Source organism: Saccostrea cucullata, unplaced genomic scaffold (genome assembly GCF_032062105.1).
Source record: "Saccostrea cucullata isolate Sc308-1 unplaced genomic scaffold, CSIRO_AGI_Scuc_v1 ctg2997, whole genome shotgun sequence".
Taxonomy (NCBI): domain Eukaryota; kingdom Metazoa; phylum Mollusca; class Bivalvia; order Ostreida; family Ostreidae; genus Saccostrea; species Saccostrea cuccullata.
The window spans coordinates 64,206-81,317 of record NW_026921008.1 but is presented as its reverse complement, the minus strand read 5'-3'; the positions used below and the strand labels follow the sequence as shown (position 1 = coordinate 81,317).

General features: G+C 32.9%; 2 protein-coding genes across 5 annotated transcripts in view; one reads left to right on the top strand and one right to left on the bottom strand.

The window, feature by feature from the left end:
- The window catches only part of LOC134258953 (secretin receptor-like), a 74,974-nt gene that overhangs the window by 32,634 nt on the left and 25,228 nt on the right, over positions 1-17,112 (top strand). For 2 of the 4 annotated variants that reach the window (XM_062741544.1, XM_062741543.1), the window contains exons 3-5: positions 3,325-3,436; positions 12,272-12,382; positions 12,763-12,899. In XM_062741544.1, the coding sequence (XP_062597528.1) occupies positions 3,325-3,436; positions 12,272-12,382; positions 12,763-12,899 (360 nt within the window). Of the gene's footprint in view, positions 1-2,609; positions 3,437-12,271; positions 12,383-12,762; positions 12,900-17,112 lie in introns of those variants that run through there. The other 2 variants (XM_062741545.1, XM_062741546.1) reach the window with 2 other exon arrangements.
- On the bottom strand, positions 14,421-17,051 carry LOC134258948 (uncharacterized). The gene is made up of 2 exons (XM_062741538.1): positions 16,941-17,051; positions 14,421-16,078 (listed from the first exon to the last, which is right to left on the bottom strand). Exons 1-2 carry the CDS (start codon positions 17,044-17,046, stop codon positions 15,501-15,503), a joined length of 684 nt encoding a protein of 227 aa, XP_062597522.1. The 5' UTR covers positions 17,047-17,051; the 3' UTR covers positions 14,421-15,500.

The following is a 17,112-nucleotide window of genomic DNA, read 5'->3' as shown; positions in this document are numbered from 1 at the left end:
TTTGACAAGAGTGCCTGTAACCTTATTTTAACACATGTTTAAATAATTATGATTTAACTCCGCACAAATGTATCATATTTAACACTTTATGGTTATGCACTTAGGCAAGAATGATTTAACTTTAAATTCTGAGAGAAATAGCTAAAGGTGTTTTTCTTGATATTTCAAAAATATTTATATCTAATTATATTGATGTGAAATGTAAGCAAAAAATCACTGTGCACTAAAGGTATTAATTTTTAAGAGTTTTAGGTTAATGCCATTGTATTATTGTTTGAACCACAGGGAAACTTCAAAAAACCAATCGCCACTGCTCAATATTCAGCATAAGAAGTGTCTAAAATATCTTTGACTCAATTCATATTTTCCACAATTAAAATTGACGTAAAGCTTCAAATCGGCCGCAAACAATTTAGCATTTGAAAAAGTACTTTCACAATTTTGAAAGCATATTTATGCAATGGAAGTACAAGATATTCAAAACTGAATCTTGAGAAGCGTATATTTTCATTTTCAATCAATTCTTTTATCTTTGACTTCATAGGCGTCAGAACCGGGGGGAGGGGCTAGGGGGTCTTTGCACCCCACTGTTTTTTTTTCAAATATAGACATTTTCAATGTATTGAAAATTGGGGTTTACTTTTTTGGTTGGTTTAGCCCCCCCCCCCCCCCCTCCTTTCATCCTTTCAATTTGCTTCAGACTCCTATGGGCTTTATTACATCGATGAATCCATCTGATGAGCAAATGCACTAAAATATCTATGTACTTACTTATTTTTTTTTTCATATTTATATTTATATTGCTTTGAAGACAGTCTGAAATAAAAATGACCGAACCACGTGCACCCTGGATCTTGATCACGTGATAATTCCTATGGTTTCTGCTGAATAGGCTATGCTGCAAAGCGCTGTGCAAAATGTGGAAACGAAATTATCCTTGTACATGTATTATTCGCAGCATTCGCCGCTGTAACTATTCAAAACAGTTTTTACGAGTTGAATAGTTTTTTGATTTTTTTAATTAACCATGCACTTTATTTACCTCGTCATTTATTTTTCTTTTATATCTATATAGTACTTTTTGTAATCTCTTTTTATCTAGTCAAAAATTATCAAATATCTTGATGAAAAATGACAATGAAATTGAAAAGTTATAACAATAATATTTTAAATTTGTTTATTAAGCATTTAAAAAAAATTTACTTTTGATTTTCTACATGTTATCAGTGAAGAATTATAATAATAAACTATTACAAAATAACTTCTCATTTCCTATGTTCACTGTCTAACACAACCATGCACAAAAAGATCGGCCGCAGTAGCGGCCGATAATAATGGTTCTTTCCGTTTACCATAACGAGCCTCCATACCCGTAACCATGCAGACAGAAATAATCTTTTTCTTGTTTAATTTCATAAACCCTTTTCAGTTAAAGTTGACAATTGTTACAAGCATTAATTTGTGCACATTAATGAACAATAAGTGAGATTCAAACAGGCTTAACTATCCCAGCAATCATCGGTTGCTATGTTAAAAATGCAACTTCCGTTAAAAAAAGAGTGCTCGCATTATTAAAAGCAACGGTAGAAAATTTATTAAAATTCAAAACATGCAAGCATGACAGTTTTTGTTCATTTTAATACCCACCATGACATGCGGTTCAAACGCCTTGCATGGAATCAGATGAAATTGAGGGTATCCACGGCGGGAAATATAGCGTAATTTCACTATAATAGTGAAATACCACTATTATAGCGGAATTTACGTTTCCCCCCAACCTGTTTATAGCTCCCATTGTGCTGGAAGACAAGAATGTTTTATAATTTAGAACTACGATGCACCTCCTCCAATTCTCCTTTGAAGGAGATTATCGAATCGTGTCCGTTTTATCTTTACATATTAAAAAGAACCCATTGCAGTAACCCGGAACTTTATTTAGGTGACACAATAATTTATAATCTTAACATTTCTAGATCCGCCTCCCTAGTGTTTTTAAGACCCCGTGATATTAATGGCTGTTTCAGTGTCTTATTGTCTAGAGAAGTGGTCAGCTAATGAGAGAGGGATTAATCATTTATAGCTGACAGGAAGTTAACGGACCAGGGATCAGGACAATATTTTATCATAAACTTCATCAGGCGTGTGACGTCAGAGAGAGAGAGAGAGAGAGAGAGAGAGAGAGAGAGAGAGAGAGAGCAGATATAGAATTTGTAACTCAATTCTATTTAAACCAATAAAAAAATAAACTTAGAGGTAAAGAAATATTATCAAGGTTCGTGTTATGTAATAGTCAAAAGTCAAAATACGTGTTAAATAAATAAACATTTGATATAGAGAGTTTAATGTGTTGATGATATAATTTTCAGTATAATGCTAATTTTCATCCTTGAAAATATAAAGGACTGTCTTGATTTATAAAAGAGGTAACGTGAAAAAAAGGGGGAAACCCTTATTTTTAAAGTATTAAATTTTTAAAAATAAAAAAGGAGTGATATACATTCGCCATAAGGTGTTCATATAGTGTAAAATACAGTATATGTAGACCGAATTATCTTTGTTTAGGTTTTGCTGTGATTTGATATAAAGCCACGTCTTACGATTATATGACACATGAACAGTTAATACTGTGGGTTTTTCTTGTACACTGTAGTATGCGTGAATCGGTCGACAATATTGCTGCGCACTTACGCCCTGTGTTGTGGATTTATTTCATTCAAATATATCTCGTAGCTTTAACGTTTTTGTGTGGAACCGTTGATTTTCTGAAGAGGAAATATTGTCATGTTTGTTTGGTTTAAATCTTGATTTTTAAATTCTCTTTATTTTTTTTAACTTTGGTATACGTTTAATGGAAATTAAAGAAGAAGAAAATTTTATTTAGGGGATATCGCTTTTTGCCTCGTGTTTATTGTTGCAGTTGATGGGGGAATTACAAGGATTTTCGTCAAGTGCTTTCTCGTCGTAGAAGTAAATCGTTCCTATTGTTAATAAGTGGTTGACACAGATACAACAGATCTGGTGTTTTTTCTCCTATTAATTATCCAGGTTCTTATAATCATCAAAAATAGAAAAAATATGAGTGCCGGCAATTCTCTGAAAGAATATGCATGCTTTCTTCCAAAGTAGAATATATTTGTGACGCGTGTTGTGCAGAAACACTTGAACATCTGAAGTATCTAAGTATACGACTTTTGTTCTGTTTCACTAATTACTATATCGAGTGGAAATACTCTTTGGCAGAGTTCAGAATACCTGTCAGTGAAATCCCTGTCGTAAATGCTCCTGGAAACAATGAGAAATCTTTCAAACTCTAAATTTTTCCAGGAGGTGGGAACCTTATTCCATAGCGAGGACCAACAGGAGGCCCTGACGAGGAAAGAGCTGGAATGTATAGGACTGATCGCAGCCGAAAAACACAACCAGAGCCTACATGTCGGTGAGTGGTTTAGTTACTCTCTGTATAAGAGAGAGAGAGAGAGAGAGAGAGAGAGAGAGCGGGTCGGGGAGAGAGAGTGCCAAATAGAAAGGGAGATAGTAATAGAGATCTATACAGAGACAGAGGGAGAGAAAAGGAGTAAGAAAAAGGTTCAGGGAGTAAGAGATAGAGGGAGCTCGAGTTAGAAAAAGAAAGGACCCGAAATAGATTGAAAGCGAGAGAGAGAGAAAAATGGGTCGGAGAGAGAGAGAGAGAGAAATTTTGTTGATGTCAGGGAAAGAGAGAATTACAGAGAAAGAGAGAGAGAACAAGAAATTAAGAGAAAGAGCGGGTCGGAGAGAGAGAGTAATTTTGTTGATGTTATAGATAGAGAGAAAAGTACAAAGAGTGAGAACAAGAGATTGAAAGAAAGAGCGGGTCGGAGAGAGAGAGAGAGAGAGAGAGAGAGAGAGAGAGAGATTGCATTTTTTCAGAGAGAGAGAGAGAAAGAGAGAAAGACTTGACTAACTTAACGCTATGATTGATGAGGAGGTATTGCCGATAACGGTACATGCCGTTTTTCTGATGTGTTTTTAACGACTTGTCGATGTTTATCTTATTGTGGGTATTTTTTATCTTTTTATTTACAGGTCCTATCAATATTGTGTATATATGTTTATAAATCTCCGCTCCCAAGCCTTTCCATAGATGTTTACTTTGTTTGAAATAGGACGATTTTTTCATCTCAATAAGACTATACATTACTTTTTATTAATATTAATTGTCATAATTAAAAAATATATATGCATTACCGTGAAATTCTAAATTTCATGCATATTAAGTTTTTCTCTTAAAAATATTTATAAAATTTTAAGAAAGAAATAGAAAACTATTGCATGAACAAATCTATGATATAGGTATGTTAACTAATCAATAAAATTAAATGAATACATGATATATCTAAATACAATTCAGCTATCATTAACATTGCACTATATCTTAATAGTCGTATTGCATTACAATAATTGCATGTGACGAGCGGGAAATGCGATAAAACATGATAAAACTCAAACCTAATGACGGTCCGTGGGTCGTTCACCTTAAACTGATAAATTTTGTTGATACGTACCGAATTCATCAACAACTAAGATCCCCCCTCCTCCCCATTTTCACAGTTTGTATTCACCTTTGAAATTGAGGCATTAATGTATTTAAAACATATGTCTGTAATTTTGCCCTTCTGTTTGCGTTTTACTAAAAACACATTTAAGTGCTTTGAATTTTTAATGTGAAATGTGATATATTTCCTGTAATTCATGCTTTAAGGGGTGTGGAGGGAATCCATCGTAAGCCTCTTTTTCTAATTTTGTTGAAACGGGACTGGATTAAACTATTGTTAACGCCGCGAAGAAAACTAAATTAAAAAAAAAAATGTGTTTTGAAAAATTGATGCACCTCCGGTCCATATATTGAGATACAAGATGGATTGCCTCCGTATGGCATCGAATGGCAAAGGTTGAACATTTTCAAATGCAAGTCAAACTTCAGGGTCAAGGTCAAAGGGTCAAAACTGTTGGTTTCCAAAAGAAGGACTTGTGACAAGGAACACATCTGTGAAATATGAAAGCCCTCACCTAATACAAAGAGTTCAAAAGTTATAATCAATTTTAAAGTTTTCAAAAGTGAATCATACTCTACATGTAAGTTCAAGGTCAGAGGTCAATTTTTTTGTTACCCATTTTAAAGATCTTGACACAGTGAATACACATATGAAATTAAAAAAAAAGCCTTCGTACCATCTAATCGAAAGCTATGACTAAGAATAATTTTGGAAATTCTTGGTAAAGGTTGGCCAAATTTCAAGGTCAAGGTCCCTAAGTCAAAAAGATTTTTCTAAACGTTTAGTGTGACTTTTTTTTTAAATAAAAAATTGATACTTTGCATTGATTCCAATTTTCGTATGGTATGCAAAATAAATTAGCGTAATGATGTAATTTGTGGAGAAACGTTCAACAGGTTTGACAATTTGGTGGAAAAGAGGGGGGGGGGGTCCCGTCAACAACCTATGAAAGTACATGATAATTCGGTTTATTGGATATAATTAATATACTTTTGATTACAAATTAGGCTTTACACACGCCAACAAGCTGACCAGTATATCCCAGTACTAGCCATTGGTCACGGCAAGTGGACACCGTGACATTTGCACGTGTTGAAAGGTTGGAACATTAATCGCCATAATATGTCACGGCGCGTGTTAAGTCAATAATTAAATTAGGGCTAGGTAAACAATGTGAATAAATAAGGTGTTATCTGACTTAAAGGATAAACACAAATACTACATTACAAGGACCAGATATAAAATATTTTCTGTCCTTATCAAGTGCCCCTCATTCTTTTGGTATCAGCTTATCAAATCCGGTCACTGCGATTTCTAATTGACTACAGAGGATTAAGTGTGCGACAAATGTTTTCTTTTCTTGAGATGAATTTTCTATTAGAGAGTAGAAACTTTTTTGAAAGATGCATGCCTTTAAGTAAAGTATATAGAGTATAAGCTTTGTAAGATTTTATTCTAAAACAAAGTCCCGTGAGAAAAAAAAAACTGTCATTAAACTATTCATCTGTGAGACGCAAATCGAGAACTTTAAGGGTTACAATGCATGATAAGTTTGATTAAATCTAATCATAAAATAATACGTGTAATAGGAAATAAGCTCATTGGTATTCCCGTGTATTTACGATTAACGTATAACTATCCCGTCTTGTAATGGGCAGTCGGACAGCTAGTCTTTGTTTATGGTCATCCTCACGCCATTTCGTCACCTTTTATGTGGTCATTGGGTCATAACAAACACGTGCATCATATAGGACGTGCGTCCTTATCGACCCTACGCCGCCACATTATCGGAAAATAATATTTAGGAAGGATGATAGAGAATTAATGTTTTCTGATTATTTAGTTAATTACAAAAAAAAATATGATTAGGACGAATAGAGAACAAGATTATTTGAAAAAAAAACTACTTAATTTACTAACTTAATTTAATTTAAACCCAACTACCCCCCCCCCCCCTCCCCCCGGTAGGCGATGTGGTATAATGTACAAGTAAATATAAAGTTTTGTTTATATTGATTACCAATATTAATCGATTTATGTACATTGCCGCTAAGTGAAATTTTTCATTAGGGAATAAAATATCTGTCTAAACTCTGCATTTTTATGAATGATGCTGCAAACTATATTTTTCTTCTTCTATCACGACTCATTACACACGTACTCTTCATTGTGCAGTGTAGAGAGGGTTATTAATTTACTATCTAGTTACAATAAAAGTTTCATTTTCAATTTTATGCAATTTACAATCTGGTGCAATTTACAATCCTGTAAAAATACCGAATAAGCAGAAATTTTTATCGAGAATTTAAATTTTGGCATTATTAGCGAGGGTGCCAAGATTGCTAAAATTGAATATCGCTAAAAATTAATTGCGTTTCAGCTGTAATAAATGGCTTCTTAAGTAAGCTTTAAAATATCGCAAAAATATACTTCTCGCTAAAAATTAAATACCCATTTTTTAAAGAGAAATCGTTAAATTTGCCTTCGCTAAAATTTCCACTTATACGGTATAAGATTTACAATATTACAGTATTTAATACACAATTTACAGCGCGGTTTACTATTTTGTACCGTTTACCAGTTTACAGTCTAGTTCAATTCACAATATAGCACAATTTGCAATAAAGAGTAATTTACAATCTAGTAAAGATTACTGTCTTGTAAAGCTTATAATTCGGTAAATATACAGAACAGAACATTGCAATCCGCCCCCCCCCCCCCCCCCCAACTTGTTTCTCGTAAAATAATATTTTTCTGTTTTTCAATATTTCTATAAAAGGAAAATCACATGAAGATCCAGTCCCATGCAGCTGGTGTTATTTACTTCATTATAATTTTGGAACCCCAAAGATACCATTATACCCTAGCCATAAATTTCATCACAGTTCGAGGTACATGTATACACTGTGATCGTTTGAATGTGTTTGTTAGTCGTAACTTGAGTTGTAAGTAAGGATAAAACTTGACTCACACGTGACAACTGTAATATGAGGAATTGACTAAGATTAAGCTGTACATGTAGGTCCCCCGGCGGATAAGACGGCTATAATAATATACATGTAGGTCCCTCGGCGGATAAGACGGCTTTTATAATATATACAATGTAAGTATGGATTATTACGTAACATATAGACGGAACGGGCAGGAATACTTTAACGCGCACCAATGACAGTTGCTGTATTGTGTATTCGCTAAAAGCTAAAATTGTATGTAAAATTGGGACAAAAGTTGAGGTTAATTGTAGGTAAACAGTGTTACATTTTAGGCATGTTTATAATCAATGCACTTCCTATCGTTTTTGTTATGATGGATCCACAGTTTTCTTGCGAACAGGTGAAGGTTTCAAAATTTAACCCTGGCTTTAATTTTTAAGCCATTTCAGGCTTCCATTCTTCACAAAGTCCCCCTTATGAGAAGACCCTTAATAACAATTATCAAAGTTGATCTTTTGATGTTCAGACTTTTGAGTTCAACCTACTTTACATTAACTTTTCAACAGTAGATGACAAGGGTTCGATAGTTCACAAGTGAGTTTTCTGTATCAAGAGTACCATAAAATTTGACTCAGTGACCTTGACTTTAGACTTTGATCTACTTTTTAAAAACTTTAACCTTGGCCATAACTTCCAAATCGCTTCAGCTTGGAAATTTATAATTCACAATTTCATTTATTGTGACAATACCTTTCTATTTGGAACAACAATTTCTTGATATCTTGACCTTGAGGATTGAAATTGATCCGCCTTTGGGACACATAAAATCTTCGCCATATGCTGCTTTACGGAGAGGTGGGGGGCACTTTGGTGTTTCGAAAACTGCACAATTTTTGGTTTTGTTTGTGAAATGGTTTGTGATCTTGGGATGAGTTTGTTACATGTATATCTGCTGTACAGTGTTGTATTGTAAATAAATAGTAGGGATTCTATTATTCATCTCAATCATACCTGTCTGGCTTATTTTAATGCAAAATCAACTTTGAATGTTATCATAGTAAGCATCTAAATGGATAATTTACATGCAAAATGTACCATTATCTTCGATACAAAAAGAAAAAGAAACGTACCTTTAAAAAATAATCAGATGTAACGGGTTTCAAAAACAATCTTATTTGATATTCGGAATTCTTTAATTTCAATGTACAAAGCGAGACTGTGGTAGCTTAACAAATGAGATCGGGTTCATTGAAAAGTCAAGCTTCAATTCTGCCTCGATATCAATATCAGGGTTAAAACTCTGTCTTACAAGGAAAATGGAACATTAAGTCGTCATTTTTGTCGTATCAAGGCCGTTCAAGGGGATCCTAGGGTGTAACCGCATCCCCCTTTTTAAAAGTAGAAACTTGATCCATAAGATCTTATTAGAGTTACGCTGTTAAAACTTGTGTAATATTTGGTAAAAAGACTTTCAGAACGCACCATAACCAACCAAAATAGTATATATTCATATAAAATATCAAGCCTAGGGGAGGGTATCCCACCCTGTCTCTTCCTAGCTTCTTCCCCAGAGACGTTGAAGAAAGCTTTAAAAAAAAAAGAATTTCTACTCTCTCTATAGATAAATGACACATATACAATATCGATATATACGTCCAATACATATACAATATCGATATATAAACCCCATACATATACATGTATACAATATCGATATATACGCCCAATACATATACAATATCGATAGATACACCCAATACATATACAATATCGATATATACACCCAATACTTATTGAAGCTATAAGAAACGCCCTACAGATATTTTGATAATGTTTTTACATCAAACATCCCTCAGATCAATAAGCATATAACTACATGTATTAAAAGCGTTCTTTTTCTCGTTCAATCCCTTAATTTGTGTATTGCAGGAAATATCTTTCTGTCGGATATTTTGCAAAATAATTACATCTAATTTATTTCATGAACAATCGTGGATCGTTTTAGAAAATCAATTATGCCCCAAAGTCAACGAGCTGCATTAAAAAAAATGTCATGAAAAGACATTAAATCTGTTAAATTAGAGTTATAAGATCGTAATCTCTTTAGAACTGGGAATGTCTTTTCTAGAATACCAGCATTTCCCTTTTAAATTATTTATGTTGATGCATATAATTTTATTAAATTAAAGTTTCAGTTTTATATAATTTAAAAATTTGCTTAAAGTTTCACATTAAGACAAAATGCAGAGAGAGAAAGAGAGAGAGAATGTCAGATTTTGAGTAGCAAATATACTTTTATTTTTTCTTAAAAACTGTATCATAAAAATGTTCAGTTTTGTTGAATTGCAATAGTTATGAACATTCCACACTAAAGAGAGAGAGAGAAAGAGAGAGAGAGAGAGAGAGAGAGAGGAATACATTAAAAAGAAATGATTACATTGAGATGTTACAACAGTTATAGTGTGTGTGAGTGACTGTATTGTTAGTTTTGGGGGAGAATTTTTTGCACATGATGCTTATGTCTATATGAAGATGAGTTTTACAGGGGGTTAAACATCTTTTTATACACCTATCAGATCGAAACCAGATTTCAGCAGCGACGTTTATAGTGATCCGCTAAATTAAAATCAGCTGTCAATATTTAGACATCATAAAAACGAACGGGTTTGTGATTATACACAATTTTCCACCATTATAAATAATCTGTGTTTACTTTCTCTCAGCATTGCTTATAAATAGAAATCCTTAATTCAGGTTGGTATCAATCTGAAGAAAAAATGACACCAAACTTTCGAAACTTTTCGCCCTGTACTATTTCATATATATATATTATATATATGAAAAAAAAAAACGTGTACATTATTTGTAGAAATGCCAACTTAAAATATTTTTGTGCTAACAATTACAATAAAAGAAATGAGAGTGTATAGATTTTACCCAATTATTAAGCTCGTTGTCTATAATTAAGAATGAGGAAGATGCAATGGGAATTATTTATGACATCTTACGTATATATATCTTCTAAAAATGTAGGAGCTCACCTCATTCTGTGGATCTTAAAATACTCTATCCAATGTAACTTCAACAGGTCATAGCAACAGGGGGCGGGGCGCCCCACACTTTCCCCCCAATATTACTTTTACTATTGAAAATGTTCATTGAAAAGCTGATTGCCCCCCCCCCCCATTCCTTACGACAGTAAAGTGATATGAGGGAAATGCTGTATGCCAAAAAAAAAATAGTACTGACAGAAGTTGGCATTGAAAAAAGTTGGCCTTTAACCCCCCACTCCCACCCCCCACGAAATAGGATTTTCGACTTTGGGCAATGTTCCCTTTTTTTTATTTGCTTGCCACCTTTTTTAGCTAAGTAATTCTTTTTTTCTGGCTGGCCCCCAACTTCCAAAAACGATGCTACATCACTGATCAAGCACGACTAAGCTAATCTGAGACCTATACGAAAGATTTCTAAGAAAGCTATTTCAGTAAGGCTGTACAGCTGTCCATCTGTCTGTCTAAATATGTTTTAATTATCTCTCCGACTATAGTACTTAGAAGCCATTCACATTTCTACTTTTCCTCCAGAATTGAAGTCTTTTGGTTCAGTAGGAGGAATTTATTTTAAATGTATATAAAGGGTCATGTTAGGGCAACTAACTTTTACAAAATCAGATTTTATCAAAACTATAAAGTTATAAAAGAGATTACATTTCCTTTGAAGGTTATACTGTAACTGAAAAAGTGAAAGAAAATGCAAGAAAAAGTAAGAGGACACATAAAACATTGAGAACATCGGGAGGGGCCATAACTCTGTACTGGTAGATAAGACGGTCTTAAACACGGAGGTTTATTTTGTAGTTTTCTATAAAGGGAGAATAATCTGATCAGAATGTCGAGTTATTCACAGCGTGAGGATAATGCGTGTCCATAAATCAAGTAAAATCATATAAGTTATAACATGTGATAGCGAGTTTTATGTCACAACAAGAAAAAAAAAAGTTATTAATAAATTTCAATTTCTTTTATTATATTGTATCATATTAGATGTCATTATCTTCATCTTTACTCGTCATATTTTAAAAAAAAATTGCATTATTATACTTCTAAACAAAGAAACATGTCTTACAAGTACATGTAGACAAATTACATCTTTAGAATCTGTTTTAATCCAATGAAATACTCGCCATCGAAAGAAATAAATGACAACAAAATAATCAATGTTACTTATTTCAACTGGAACGGAACTTTAAAAATCTGATATAGCGATAGACAATTTCATTATACAAAAATTAGATTGGATAATTTCAATCACCCACCTTCCTCTTCCATTGATGCATAAAAAAGGGAGATAACTAGGAAATACAGTGACTAAGAACCGACATTGTACAGACGGATAAGTAAATTCCGACTTGACTCAACCATCAGTTTCTCACAAAATAAGAGGCGAATTGACATATATTAGGGTAAAGCTTTGATAACAACGCATTTTGTGGGACAAAATCAAATATGCGGTATATTATAAATATACTTCATATCAAATGAAACTGTTTTTATACAAAAACCAAATGCAATATCTTTATATTGAAAAACTTTTTTTTTTTAAATATTAAAACGAAGTTATGACAATTTTTATACTGTTACGTAGAAACTAAGAGGATGAGATTGCGGCTCATTACTTTTACAGAATATACAGAATTAATATACTGGCTAAGTAAATGTACATGTACGTGTATATTTTTTTTCACCTTTTAGCCTGTACATAATTGTAGATTAATAAGTATATTGTTGTAACTATTTTTGACAGGGATCCATTGTAGACGAGCCTGGGACACAGTGATGTGTTGGCCCCCCACCCCCGCTGGTCATCTAGCGATCCAGCCCTGCCCCAGTCACATTAAGAACATCGACACCAGCAGTAAGTCATGTACTTGTATACCGCGTGGCTCAGTGGTTAGAGTTTTTGCTCTAAAGTCGAGAAGTAAGGAGTTGATCCTTACGTCTTGAGTTCGAATCAAACTGGCAGCAGTGAATAACGTATACGTATACAGAAAGTGTTCGATTGGTGCCCATCATTCCTCGGTACTCCTAGTATAAAAAAATGCTGGATATGTTCCAAAATAAATATAATTAATTCTAATAATTAAAATAGTTATACCTTAATACCTATTATAATAACTAATATTAATTAAAATGCTTAAAATTTTAGGATACTTCGCAATGCAAGATTTTAGAGCAAATTTTATATGGCATTAAAATTTCATTTTTAAAAAATTATTTTTATTAATATAACCACAGATAATGCTTCAAGACAATGTAATGAGGATGGTTCTTGGTTTGTTAATCCACTCAACAACAATACATGGACCAACTTTACCCAATGCATCGGGTCAAAAACCAATGAGGACCCTCGTACAGTTCCGGCCCTGATCGAGGTAAGTATAGGAATTATGCGACAGACGTAAAGAAGACTAAATTTTGTTTATTTCATAGAAGACAAGTAACTTGTGCTTCTTAAAATATATAGCTTGAGATATACTTTTCATCTAGAGTAAACATCACCTCAAGAGTAGAGTAAATTGAATAGTTAACTTCTGAATCTCAGAAGAAATCCTTTATTAATAGCCATTCTCTGTAATCATTTAAACTCTTATATAGGGAGTGTGGCACGCATGGTCTTGGATTTTTATGAAACTTGGCACACATTGTTATATTCATGCATGAAACAAAAATTCATAATAAAATGGTTGCTATGGGCAATGGTTACCATGGCAACCAGCATACATTTTTTAGAGCCCTAAAAACAGTCATTTTTCATGAAAAATTCCAATCTTGAGACCCCTAGAAAACCTGTATATGATCTAGAAAATATAATAACTCAATTTTTATATCAAAATATATCATATTTATTATACATATGATTATTTGCAGCGTTTGAATAATTTTTCATCATAGTAAAAAATAACCAGATTTTGGGGTTGTTTTTTAAAGGCAAAAATAACTGTTTTAATGCACTTTTGATAAGCTTGGTAAAAAATTTTGCGGACATGCAGGTAAAAATGAATAGCATGGTGTTAAAGTACATAGTCTGTTCTACTATCAACTGCATTGACTCATTTGGTTTTCATATCTTGTTTTCATGTTACCATGGTTACAAAGTAATGAATTTTCATGTATCACAAAAAATGACAAAAGGCATTACCTATCGGTTTCCCTCTAATAATATAAAAATTTTACAATGGATTGAGACCAAATCTTGATAATTGGTACACAATATCTGAAGCTAATGTTTAAAAAAAATTCAGGTGAAAAGGTCAAAGGTCAAGGACAAAAAAAAGTAGAAATAGACTGAAATCTAGAAAATTAGGTGTTTTTATACTATTACATATTGAAGGATTCTTCTCACATTTTCTGTATTTAAAAATGAATGAAATTTTCATAGAATGAAGAAGACAATATCACTAAGTGATGGTATCAGTCAGATTAAATAAAACTGTTTTATATAAGAAGTAATATCAGGTCAAGGTCATAACCTTTTCCCCGGACATTAAGAACAAAACAATTCTGTTGCCAATCATGGGATCCCTACTTGTATTTTAAAACATTGAATTTTTTTATTTATGCATAAAAAGAAACTACCATACAGGGCCTATAAGATAATATTACCAAATTGAAATAAATTATTTAAATAAAATGGATATTGGGTAATCCGAATTTCCTCTGCTTTTCTTAAATTTCTAAGGATACATTAGTTATTTTTATATGTTTCCTATATTTATTTTTTTCTTTTTCTCACATTCACTGAAGTTGTCACAAAAAGATGTAAAATGATACATAAACAGAAGGTTTTGATAGTGAAAATATCAATTTAAGAGAGAAAAATTGTAATTAATACTTTTCATAAATTTTTAGCTCAAATCTTAACTTTACACGAAAAAAAGCTGACACTGTTATAGTTTGTTTGAAAATAAAAACTATGAAATAATTTGTTAAGAATACTTTAAGGGAATTTACAATGTACATTTTTTTTCTCTGCAAGTATGTATTATGAGTAAGAATATATTGAATGAAGTATAAAATACAAAAATTACATTAAAATCATCAAATCTTAGAATCAAGGTTGATGTGATTTTCTTGCACCTAAACTGTTCAAGAAAATTGTAATTTTTTGACGGGCGTATCATGCTGTGGCGGGGCACTTTATTGACTAATATAGCTACTTCCAAAATGAATGTGCTCCTAAAAATGTAATTTTAACATCATCTCCATCAATTATTACTCTAGTCTCTTAGACACCTATGCAATACAGACTTGCATAAAATTTTGATATCAAAGTGAAAACATGAAATTCAGATTTTTTTGAACAACTAATAGTTCTATATGTACATATAGTAAATGTCAACTTAAAAGGACACAAATAATTGCAGGGACTTACAAGTGTAGTCATGATAAGGAATTGAATCAATGAACACTAATTCTTGTGCTTAACACTGATATATGCAAGACAATGCATGATATCAAAGAATGCATATGGGTACAGTCCACTAATTGTTTTCCTATAGGCTACAATGTTAACATTACTTCTCATAGCTATGTCCCTATGATTTCTCGTTCAGAAGTGAGTAACCCCTCAAATCAAAGCACATCAACTTGTCTTTCCTTGGTTAAAATGTCGAAGTAGCATGTCAGATTCATTTTTCAGCAAAATGTGTCTGTCTGTGGAAACCTCTAAAAATGAATGTAGGGGAATTTCAGAGATCTCACTAGCGTTATAATACACAAAATAATTCAACTGATCTTCTTGATAAATTACATTTGTCAAGCTTTTTTGGTAGGAAAGATACTCCTTATCAACATGAGTGAGGCTCAGTTCAGTACATCTGTCAGTACATAAATTTATTTTTTATGCAAGTCTGCAAATTAAGGAACTTGTAATTTTTTCTGCACTATACTTTCTTTTCCTATCGATTCTAAAAATAATAAGTGGGTGTACCCATATGACAGAGAGTGACAAATAAAGGTATATTGATCACTTGTTATTTCAAAACTTGTTGTATTTTGCATTTCAGTAAATCTTGATTTTCCTCACAAACTGCAGCCCAGTAGTCTTCTTTAGATGTTTTTTTGTCAAGCTGAACGAGCCTTGAAAAATAGGATGAAATCTGTTGGCCAGAGAGGAAGTCTGCCCTTTTGAACTTTCCGGACAATCTCATTTCTTCGGCAGCACAAAAAGGATCAACTTTGTTTCCAGTAGTTTTCCCTATGTTAAACTTCTCCTTCATGAATTCTTTCTGCTGATTGGTGAAAACAACTCTGCCTTTTGTTTCTTTTAATGCCCAACCTGACGGTAATGACGGTAACCTGACTTTTATATCCTTAACACTGGTAACAGGAAGGAGCCCTGGTTCTTTGTTTGTCGGATACATTTTCATAATCTTCTCTGCGTAAATATATTTTGCCTTTTCTGTTACACATAGCCTCTCTTTTGTAGCAAATGAGCAGGTGCCCATTAATACATGATCATCAACTGCTCTTTGTGTTGAGAACTGTTTTGTGCAGTTTTCCACAGGACAATGAAAACCTGTTATGTGCTCTAAAGACTCAGCTTCTTCATCTGGAAACAAAAAATAGATGTAATGTAACAAACTTAAATCTACACTACCTGAGGGTGCTGCCATATAAATATGATTAATTATGGCTTTGTTGTTCTTGAGAAGAAGATTTTTAAAGAATATTCCTATATATTTCTATGTAATACTTTGTCAGCCATAGTGGGCCCGCCCTACCCACAGGAGTCATGATTTGAACAAATTCGAATCTACGCTACCTGGGAATGTTTCATTCCCCTTAAATTTCATCTTTCCTGGTACAGTGGTTCTTGAGAAGAAGATTTTTAAAACATGCCACCAAATTTTCATTAATTCCCAATTATCTCCCCTTGAATGAAGGCGTGGCCCTTCATTTGACCAAACTTGAATCCCCTTTACCTAAGGATGCTTTGTTGCAAGTGTGGTTGAAATTGGCCCAGCGGTTCTTGAGAAGTCGAAAATGCAAAAAATTTACAGACAGACAGCTAGACGGACACCGGACAAAATGTGATAAGAAAAGCTCACTTGAGCCTTCTGCTCAGGTGAGAGAAAAAGTTATAAATATTATTCCTGAATTTTACTTTACAAATATCTACTAGCTATGAAATCATTATAATTTCATGAGGGGTGGGGCAACACTTTAGTGGTTTGTTGGGTTATTGTTATTTCATTGGAAAACTAATGATTAATTGAACCAATATATTTCTGAGAATGTACTTTCATGGCTATGGATGTCCAATAAAATCTGTGAATTAATATATTGTTCCATAACAGTGAATATTAGTCCTTAAAAATGATGATTACAAAGTATATGTCAAACTTGTCCATGAGAATAATTTTACTAACAATTTACATGAATATATTAATTGGTAATGTGTTTAATTCTACCTTGTTTTATTTCTGTGATCAAAACCCTTGACTCAGCATGTCCCCAGTCTATTAAAGTTTTCAGTTCAACTGTTGGAGATGGGCAGCCTAGTGATCTCCATTTCATCAGTTTACCTTTAAACAGATGCAAATTGATTTTATTTAAAACCATGCATGATCAACTATTTTATAC

Excerpts from the sequence above, each read along its gene's own strand:
- LOC134258948 (XM_062741538.1), bottom strand. The coding sequence starts at position 17,046 with ATGAAATGGAGATCACTAGGCTGCCCATCTCCAACAGTTGAACTGAAA. Across the intron at positions 16,079-16,940 it reads GATCACAGAAATAAAACAAG|ATGAAGAAGCTGAGTCTTTA; the intron begins GTAGAATTAAAC and ends TTTTGTTTCCAG.